The following is a 10,791-nucleotide window of genomic DNA, read 5'->3' on the forward strand; positions in this document are numbered from 1 at the left end:
ATGACACACTTTCGGTGATGTCAGGGTGTGTGGCCTTATGACACACTTCCGGTGATGCCAGGGGGTGTGGCATATGCTAATGAGTTATGCTAATGAGTTCCCCTAGCTCTTTTTCTACGAAACGACCCCTGGTGCCCCCCCAGTGTTCCCTCTAAGCTGAGTTAGTGTGAGGTAGCCCACAGTTTTTTAGCCTCCAGCTCACAGATTTTTGTCTTAGCTCAGGAAGGATGGCTCCAGAGCAAACGAATTCATGCAGCAGCCAAATCGCTTGCTCACAGCTTTTAATGCCAGTCGTTCACAAAGTAGAATTCTTGCTCACAGGACGTCACAGCTTAGAGGGAGCGTTGGTGCCCCCCCACCCCCACAGAGATGACATACCATTAATAACAATTACAACAAAGTCCTATTTAGAATCACTGGTTCAGGGCATGGGACAGTGCTGATCTCGTTAGACAGTTGCGTAGCAACACAAACCTGTGACACAGACACCCTGATATGGACATGCTGAAAGAGCAGTTCTTTTCAAAAAGATAGTACAAATCCTTCCACATAAAATCCTTAGGGTTTGAAACACTGTTCGTAATTTTACTTATGAAGGAAAAGACGGCCACCTTACCAAAACTGTCACAGTGGAAAAGTATGTCCTGTCTATAATCTTCTTCTAGCAAAGTGATGTCTTCAGCTCTGCTCTGGTACAGTGTAAAATGCTGAGCGACGTCGATGGCACTGAGGAGAAAGAAGGTGACTGTCTGGAACACACTGACAACGCTAAACTGGGAAAAGTGTTCAGGCAGGCGTAAATTATAGACACACTGCTTCCTAAAGCCTGCTCCCTTGCGGCTTCTTTGAGACAGGGTTTTATAACGCTATTGTTTTACGGCTGCTGCAAACATTTTGGTTGCTTTTCATGTGGCAAGAAGAAGAAGGAGATATGGATTTATACCCCGCCCTTCACTACCTAAGGGAGTCTCAGAGCGGCTTACAAACTCCTTTCCCTTTCCCTCCCCACAACAGACACCCTGTGAGGTAGGCGGGGCTGAGAGAGCTCTTGACAGAAACTGTTCCTTTTCAAGGACAGCTCTTATCAGAACTACGGCTTGCCCAAAGTCATCCAGCAGGTGCAAGTGAAGGAGTGGGGAATCAAACCCAGTACTCCCAGATTAGAGTCCGCGCACTTTTACCACGACACCAAACTGGCTCACTTGTACAGAACACTGGTATAGAAGAGAAGGATACAGTATATACATTCAGAAAGCTCCAGTTTTCTAAACGTTAAGCCACTTGTCCAGAGCTAGCTGTTTTAAGTATCTCCTAGCAAAATAAAAGAAAGTCCAGCGGGCCAGACCCGTAGCTACCGCAGGGCCCATGGGCCTGACCCCTAGTGGGTTTTATGAGCCCCTCCCCAAGCCATGGTTCCTCCTCCCCCCAAGGGCCCCCTCCCCCCGATTGCCTGTCAGCAGGGAGGAGGAGGGCAGCACAAGCAGTGGCGGCGGCAGGGAGGCTGGGCTTAGAGAGTGGCCCTGGCAGACAGCGAGCGTGAAGGACGCAAGGAGAAGCCTCCATCTCAGGCTTCCACTAGACACTCACTGCGCCGCCCACCAGCAGCAGGTAAGCCCAGGCTGGGCAAGGAGGCAAGCGGTCTTCTCCTCTTCACCCTGGCAGGGGCACATGGCTGCACTCCATTGTGCCAACAAGCCTGCGCGCGGTGCCCCGGGAGGGAGCTGAGGGTAGAGGTCAGGCTGCCCTAGGTGCTGCGCTGCGGGAAGAGGAGTCGGGTCATAAAGTGTGTCATAAAGTGTAATGCCAGGTAGCGGAGATATCAACTTTATAAAGGACACAAACACAAAGGGTTTTGGTTTTTTAACTTAAAATAAAAACAAGCTTGAAACATTAACACTCTTGCAATATTTTGCTTATTGAACAGTGTCTGATAACTGACACCTCTTGCTCTGAATTATTGCATCACATTTGTCAGTGCTGTTGTAATCTTGCATATGCTGTCCAGGTGTGTATCTGTAAGCTGCAAACCTACGATGAAGTAGCAGCAGCAGCAGAACTGGAAGAAGAAGCAGAAGACAGCCAGTTCCACTGCGGGCCTGAGAGAAACTCCAGGGGCCTCATCCGGCCCCCAGGCCATATGTTTGACACCCCTGTTCTAGGGTTTCAGGCAGAGGTCTTTCCCATCACCTACTGCCAGATCTTTTAATTGGAGATACTGGGGACTGAACCTGGGACCTTCTGCATGCCAAGTGTATGCTTTCCTACTGAGTCTCAGCCCCTCCTTCCTTTCTTGCCCCTGGCAGTGTTGCAAGAGTCTCATGGACAGTTTCAGAATGTTTGCCGCCTGCAATTATCAGTTTCAAGCAAATTCACAGAATCCCTTTTTTTGTTGTTGTATCGCTTACTGGATTTGTTTTCTGATATGTTCCGGCAGAACTGAAACACAGAAGCAAGCATTTACAACCCCAAAGCCTTTTATAAGCACATGCCCCCTCCCTCCACTTTTTTTTGCCATCAAGTTGGAGCCCGTTTACGATGAGCCCATGGGGTTTCCAAGGCAAGAGACATTCAGGGGTGATTTTGGAAGCTAAGCAGGGTTGGCCCTGGTTAGTATTTGGATGCGAGACCACCAAGGAATACCAGGGCCGCCACGCAGAGGCAGGCAACGGCAAACCTCCTCCCTCCACTTCTGCACTTAAAAAGGTAAAGGTTTCCCTTGCTCGAAAGCCAGTCGAGTCCGACTCTAGGGTTGTGGTGCTCATCTCCGATTCAAAGCCGAAGAGCCAGCGCTGTCCGAAAACGTTTCCGTGGTCGTGTGGCCGGCATGACTAAACACCAAGGTGCACGGAACGCTGTTACCTTCCCACCGAAGTGGTACCTATTTATCTACTTGCAATTTCTTGCTTTTGAACTGCTAGGTTGGCAGGAGCTGGGACTAGAGACGGGAGCTCACTCCGTCATGCGGCACCCGGGTCTCGAACTGCTGAACTACTGACCTTCCACAGCCTGCACTTCAGCGTCTTAACCACCTGAGCCACCGCAGCTCCTTAACCAAACAAACAAAAAAAGTTAAATTCCACAAAAAGCTCCAATGGCAGAGTTTTTGAGGTAGCTACCAGGAGCCTTCCCAGGAAATGAACAGCAGCACCAGCTCATCCTTCCTCTTCCTTCCGGTGCCAGGCATGATTCAGTACCCCGAGCCACCTCAAGTTGAGTGCTCATCTCCCAAGAAACTATGCAAAGCTACCAGGGCTTGCTTTTTAACAAACAAAAAAAGTTAAATTCCACAAAAAGCTCCAATGGCAGAGTTTTTGAGGTAGCTACCAGGAGCCTTCCATGGAAATGAAACACTTCTCTGCTCATCCATTTGCTCCACAGAACAGCAGCACCAGCTCATCCTTCCCCTTCCTTCCGGTGCCAGGCATGATTCAGTTCCCCGAGACATCTCCTGCTGAGTGCTCATCTCCCAAGAAACTATGCGAAGCTACCAGGGCTTGGTTTTTCTGCCTAGAGTTGAAGAACAAGTGAGGGAGGGAATGTGGGAGCCCAGGATTAGGGCTCCTGCAGCAGCACGACCAAGCCAGTTTGGTGTCGTGGTTAAGTGTGTGGACTCTAATCTGGGAGAACCGGGTTTGATTCCCCCACTCCTCCACTTGCACCTGGCTGGATAACCTTGGGCAAGCTGTAGCTCTGATGAGAGCTGTCCTTGAAAAAGAGCCGTTTCTGTCAAGAGCTCTCTCAGCCCCGCCTACCTCACAGGCAGTGCTCCCTCTAAGCTGAGTTAGTGTGAGCTAGCTCACAGTTTTTTAGTCTCCAGCTCACACATTTTTGTCTTAGCTCAGGAGGGAGGGCTCCAGAGCAAACTAATTTATGCAGTAGCCAAATCGCTCGCTCACAACTTAAACGCCAGTAGACTCACAAAGTAGAATGTTTGCTTGCAAGACTCCACAGCTTAGAAGGAGCATTGCTCACAGGATGCCTGTTGTGGGGAGGAGAAGGGAAAGGAGTTTGTAAGCCGCTCTGAGACTCCTCTGGGTAGTGAAGGGCGGGTATAAATCCAATCTCCTCCTCCTCTTCTTCTTCTTCTACTGTCATTAGAGCTAGCGGGGTCTCGCTGTCACAGAGTGGCAGAGGAGAACAATCAGTGAAAATTCACCCCTTTAGGGGGGAAAGGGTTTTTTAATGAAGGAAGAATTGTGGGCTAGAGTCAGTGACGAAGGATAGTAAGTAGGGTTGTCAGCACAGGGTGGGGAAATACCTAGAGATCTGAGGGGCGGAACCTAGGGAGGGCACGGTTGTGGAAGGGGAGGGACCTCATCAGGGTACAGTGCCATAGAGTCCACCCTCCAAAGCAGCCATTTGCTCCAGGTGAACTGATCTCTGTCACCTGGAGGTCTGCTGAAATCCCAGGAGACTGACAGCCACCACCTGGAGTTTGGCGACCCCAAGGCTTCAGTAGACCGATTTGTACATTTTTACCAAAGGAATAGTGTTTCAGTTTTTAATATCCATGGAAATTTTAGACAGTCCTTCTGCATTAATTTAGGTATACCGTGCTGTATCACTGCATTTTAAAAAATGGTAATGCTTTGAATCTCCATAAGAAAGACGGACTATATATGAAATAGGTAAACAATAAATAAAAGTCTGTATCTCTTTACTGATGAGATTTCATGCAAAACAGGAAATGAGGAAATGAGGGAAGAGTGCCAGAGAATGAAGCAGATATGGTGGCAGATACAGGGCTCCTGTGGTGGATTTAACCTCCTCCTCACACAGTGGCCTATTGGGCATGAGTGTTTTCCCTTGCTTTGACCATACACGTCTGTCAGGTTTTCTTTGTCATTCTGCGCTCAGTTCACTTTCTGGTCACTGTTTCCCCGGGTTTCCTGAGAGTGCTTTTGTGCCAATATTCCCCTTGTTTCACTTCCAAGCCAAAGTTAATTCAAAAGCATACAGATTCCCTTCGATTTCCCCCCTGCCCTTTTGCTGCCCCTCGAAGGCAACTGCCCCGCCCACATCGAGGTCATTCTGCCCACTCTGCACCTTCCACCCTCCTCCTCCCTTCATTGGTGTACATGCTCCATTTCCCCCTCGTTTTAAAATTGTTTGGTGTTGAGAGCCAGTTTGGTGCAGTGGTTAAGTGCGCGGATTCTAATCTGGGAGAACCGGGTTTGATTCCCCACTCCTCCACTTGTGCCTGGCTGGATGACCTTGGGCAAGCCGTAGTTCTGATAAGAGCTGTCCTTGAAAAAAGAGCAGTTTCTGTCAGAGCTCTCTCAGCCCCACCCACCTCACAGGGTGTCTGTTGTGGGGAGGGGAAGGGAAAGGAGTTTGTAAGCCTCTCTGAGACTCCGAGTGAAGGGTGGGATATAAATCCAATCTCCTCCTCCTCCTCCTCCTTTTCTTCTTCTTGTAATTTTTTTTTTTAAGTGCAGGGGCGGCTCGAGGTTTTTTTGTGCCCTAGGTGGGGCTACCCTTCTGGCGCCCCCCCTGTTTGCGCCCATCAATTATGGGTTTGTCAACCTCCAGGCGGGGCCTGGAGAGAAGGAGCGCATGCCACACCTTCGTTGCTTCTCTGCACAGGCTCGGGGGCACTCTGCTCCCATGACGTCCCCTGCTGCCATCGGAACGAGGGCTGCCGCGCCTGATCTGCCTTGGGACAGGGATCCCTTTGGCTGGCCCCGGGTGGGAGAGAGAGACGACGACGACCCCCCTGGGTGGCCCTACGTGGCGGCAGGAGGAGACTGAGAGCCAGGCCCAGCAGCACCCAGGTGGGCAGCGGGGAGGGTCTCATCCTGGACACGACTTCAGCTGCCTCGGTGCCTCTCCTGCTCGCCCTCCCCGCAGCCTCGGCGCTGCCGCCCAAGCGGCTCACTGGTTGTGCCAATGAGCCGCCCCCCGTCTGCCTTCCCATAAGAGCCAACAAGGAGGGCGCCCGTGCACGCGTCATCAGTCTCCGGGAGAAGCCCGGCTGTCTGGCTTGCCTCCTGTCGCCGGTGGCAGCTGCGGGGCGAGTCAAAAGCGAGCAGCGAGGCAGCAGCGGGGCCAGTCAGACAGCGGAGAGCGGCAGCAGGCATATTTTGGGAAGTCACAAGGCAATGGCTCGCGGGCTTTTGGTGCCTCCCCCACCTAGTTAGGTGCCCCATCCAGGGCCCGCTGCTCTAGGCAAATGCCTAGTTCGCCTAGCAGGTGAGCCAGCCCTGGACAAGTTGCATGAATAATATGAGATAATTTCCAGTCTCAGATCCCTGGATAAAAAACAAATTAAATGACGGGGGAAGTTTAAAAGGAGCTGTGCGAGGTTTGGTTTCCTGCTGGTATTGACCTGAAAGGGGAATTGGAGAGGAGGCAAATGGCAGCGTCCCCGGTACACACACACAAAAATATGATTTCAGTGCTGCATGCAAACAAAATAAAGGGGAGGGGATCCTCAGTGTGGAACGAAATTGACATGAGATGTAAAGAGAGAGAGAGAGAGACTGGGATGGGAAGCCTAAGGCTTTGAAAACATTTGTCCCTTTAATGTTTTAGAGAATAAAGTGGGGGGGGCACCATTTTGGCAGTCTCTGGAAGCCTAACACTAAAATGACGGCTGAGCCACATGGTCCTTCTGTGAACTGCCGAACTTAAGGATCAGTCCACACAGGACAGGCTGTAAGAAACTGTCAAGATCATGACCAGTGTGCAGGATCAAGTCAGAGAATCACAAAGAGAAAACCAAGCCAATGTGCCAGGAAGGGCAGGACATTAGCATTACTATGCAGCTGCGCTTAGGGCACCAGTGTAAATCCCCCCCCCATTTTTTTTTTTCAATTTAGTGGCACAAGATTAAAAAAAACTCTCCAGAGCTTCTGCCAAAGGACTCCTTTTCCATACAGATTGCAACCCTGTGCAAAGTGTAGTGGAGTTGCAGCCGACTTTTCACAGGCGCACACGCACACACACATTTCCAGCAATCACAGCTTGCAATGCCAGGGTCATTGGGTTCTACCCTGCATTCTATACACTCAGCATGTTTCCTCGTATTGTGAGATCGTGTGACTCTTTCTCATTTTTCACAGTGGCTGATAACACAGCAGAGAATCCCCTGGTGCTCTGCAGTTTTGGGAAATGGGGCTTTGCAGGTCCCCCCCCCTTGCCTGAGTTCCTTTCCATTCCCTTTCATTCAGTGAATAAGGCTAAAATGCATGCACCAAACCTGAACCACAAGGATTTAAATGGAAGGCGCTTGCTGGATGCTACTGCACAGCTGTGATCTTTGGGCGCCACCCCACAGCCAGTGTTCCCTCTAAGCTGAGTTAGTGTGAGCTAGCTCAAAGTTTTTTTAGCCTTCGGCTCACACATTTTTGTCTCAGCTCAGGAAGGAGGGCTCCAGAGCAAACTAATTTAGGCTGTAGCCAAATTGCTCACTCACAACTTTAATGCTAGTAGCTTACAAAGTAGAACTTTTGCTCACAAGACTCCACAGCTTAGAGGGCGCATTGACCCCCACATATCACAAGTGATTCTCCACCCTGATTTTGAAAAGTGGGTACAGCAGGCACAGAATCTGAAGTCAAGATTAAAGGTTTACTGCTCTGGAAACCTGCAGTATGATGTGCATAAATAATAGGCCACTATTAGTATAGTGAAAAACTGCCAGTCTGGAAAAAACTTACTTCACCTCTGGGAGCTGTGTGTCAAACTCATGAAATTCTTCAGGCAATGTTATAGTATCATACTTCGCCTCAGAGCTCCCTTTTGGGAGATCGACAAGTCCTAAAAGGAAATTGGTAACATAGGATTAATTGTGGCATGCCCCAATGATCTAGGTCAGTGGTGGCGAGGTGCCAGAGGTGGCACTCAGAGCCCTCTCTGTGGGCACGCGTGCCATCGCCCCAGCCATCATTAAAGTGTTGAATTCTCTGCCAAATAATTTTAAGTATATGAAAGCATTTGGGATTGCTTTCCTTACTTTGTTTGGATCATCTTGAGTTAATGTATGAGTTGTTTTTTCTAAAGTAAAACCTCAATATTCAGGTTAAATTGCCGTGTTGGCACTTGGCGATAAATAAGTGGGTTTTGGGTCGCAGTTTGGGCACTCGGTCTCTAAAAGGTTCGCCATCACTGATCTAGGTATTCTGCAGAATATAAATGCACTAATCAACGTCTCAAGGCACCAAGCATAATTAAAAAAAAAAAAACACCCTAAATAATACCATCACAAGCAACTTCCATCAAAGTTTACAAATAAATACATTTTACACACTGCTATTATTGCTACTGTCAAACAACATTAACATTTGTAGGCCTTTTCCTCTCCAAGATAAGTTTGAACTAACTACTGCTGCTTTTAAAGCTACTCCAGGGGAAAGCTGGAGGTCAAGCCCACATCGGATCACTGGATTGGGAGTGAGTATGTTAAATGTCAATAAAAGTGGGTTTTGGGTCGCAGTTTGGGCACTCGGTCTCTAAAAGGTTCGCCATCACTGATCTAGGTATTCTGCAGAATATAAATGCACTAATCAACGTCTCAAGGCACCAAGCATAATTAAAAAAAAAAAAACACCCTAAATAATACCATCACAAGCAACTTCCATCAAAGTTTACAAATAAATACATTTTACACACTGCTATTATTGCTACTGTCAAACAACATTAACATTTGTAGGCCTTTTCCTCTCCAAGATAAGTTTGAACTAACTACTGCTGCTTTTAAAGCCAACAGAGAAGCCCAGGGGAAAGCTGGAGGTCAATATTGGGAGTGAGTATGTTAAATGTCAATAATTTCTGTCTTTTTTCGGGGGGGGGAGTGCTTTCAATGCATTAAGCTGTCAATTGATCAACTGTGTACTGAAATGCAATCTCAGTCTACAACAACACAATTATTGTATTGCTGGAAATGGTTTCCTATTTTTTAGTTATCCCTTTGGAGAGCTTTAGAACAATTTAAAATGTATTTTAGACTACAATCTATGGATTAAGTTAAGCAATATGGTATTTCAGGACCATGGCAAATGCCCAAATGTGTCTGAAGGGTTCATTGCCTTAATCCTATTATTTGATCTAAAAAAAAAAAAAAATTCACAAAATTATCGATAAACAATTTCAGGAACTGGAAAGGGTAAAAGCGATTCACAATAGCATTTGTTTGCTTGTTTCCAACACCATAGGATTTTTAAAACTCCAAATCGTTTTTCATCCATGAGGGCTAGAAACATATGGTATATTACATTACTGAGAAATGTCAATTTCAGGATTCTGGCCGCTGCATGCTGCTTTGGGGTCATATGCTTTGTAATATCATTTTTTCACGGGCAGACATTAATTTTCCATTTTGCAAATGAAGTCGTGAAAATGACTTGATGACATAAACCTAGGCAGCATATCCCCTTTCTGCTAGTTCTGGCAGGCAAGGCGGCTCACAATTCAAAACGACTGCTCAGAAGAAGAAGAAGAAGAAGAGATTGGATTTATACCCCGCTCTTCACTACCCAAAGGTGTCTCAGAGCGGCTTACAAACTCCTTTCCCTTCCCCTCCCCACAACAGACACCCTGTGAGGTGGGTGGGGCTGAGAGAGCTCTGACACAAACTGCTCTTTTTCAAGGACAGCTGTGCCAGAGCTTGTGACTGACCCAAGGTCACATCAGCAGGTGCAAGTGGAGGAGTGGGGAATCAAACCCGGTTCTTCCAGATTAGAGTCCGCACACTTAACCACTACACCAAACTGGCTCTCTAGAACATCAAAGGAAAAGGGGGGAACAGGAAGAGGAAAACATGCAAACCATCATATAAACTCTCAGATAATTTAGAAAACTGTCCTGTGTTGGCCAGATGGAATGGCTGCTGTAAGAGGCAGTTCTGGGAGGGGAAGAGCCACATACAGTAAAAGACAAGATGATGGAGAAGGCCACACTGTCTGGCCTCACTAGGTATGCCAGCTATGGAGTGAAAAATTCCTGGAGATTTGAGGGTAGACTGGAACCTGGCGAGGGCAGGGTGTGGGGAGGAGATGGACCTCAGCAGGGTATAATGCCATAGAGTCCACCCTCCAAAGCAGCTGTTTTCCGCAGGGGGATTGTTAATATGAATAGTAACATGTCAAACATATGTTCGAGTTGTGTAAGCAGGCAGAGGGTTCATTTTATCATATGCGGTGGACTTGTGAAAAAGCTAAAAGTTATTGGGCTGAGATACATGCGAAATGGAAACAATTGTAAAATGTAAATTTAAGAAGGAACCAGAAATATTACTTTTGGGACTTAAAATGGAAGAAGTTAATGTGGCAAAAAGGACATTGATGTGGTACATGATCACGACGGCCAGAATGACGTATGCACAATGTTGGAAGCAAGACAAAAGTACCTGAAGTAGGGGACTGGATTAAGAAACTACTTTTTATAGTTGAAATGGACAAAATGACAAGGAAATTAAATACAGGGGGATTGATTGTTGTCCCCTGGAGGTTGGCAAGTTGCAACCCCTAGACCAGGGGTGGCCAAACTTGCTCAACGTAAGAGCCACATAGAATTAACATCAGATGTTTGAGAGCCACAAGACATGAACAGGTATTACACACGTTTCTTATTTAAAATATGTAAATTTGCTTTTTATTAACATTAAATGAGACTGCCAAAAATAAAAACAAAAGGGGCAAAAACAGATATTGATAATGATATTTATTTGTCCGATGATATTTGCTAATGATATTTATTTGTCAGAGAGAGAGAGAGAGGGAGGGAGAGGGAGGGGTGGAAAGAAAGAATGAAAGAGGTGGAGAGAAAGAGAGAGAGAGAGAAACAAAGCGG

At 47.4% G+C, this 10,791-nt stretch overlaps 1 protein-coding gene across 1 annotated transcript in view; it reads right to left on the minus strand.

Moving 5' to 3' along the window:
- Positions 1-10,791, minus strand: part of RAD21L1 (RAD21 cohesin complex component like 1) — a 45,400-nt gene that overhangs the window by 30,615 nt on the left and 3,994 nt on the right. Inside the window, exons 3-4 of the mRNA XM_015422833.1 lie at positions 7,662-7,761; positions 617-726 (exon numbers count right to left, since the gene is read on the minus strand). Of these exons, the coding sequence (XP_015278319.1) occupies positions 617-726; positions 7,662-7,761 (210 nt within the window). The remainder of the gene's footprint in view (positions 1-616; positions 727-7,661; positions 7,762-10,791) is intronic.

The sequence above is a fragment of the Gekko japonicus genome, unplaced genomic scaffold, assembly GCF_001447785.1.
Source record: "Gekko japonicus isolate JY-2015 unplaced genomic scaffold, Gekko_japonicus_V1.1 scaffold4479, whole genome shotgun sequence".
NCBI classification, from domain to species: domain Eukaryota; kingdom Metazoa; phylum Chordata; class Lepidosauria; order Squamata; family Gekkonidae; genus Gekko; species Gekko japonicus.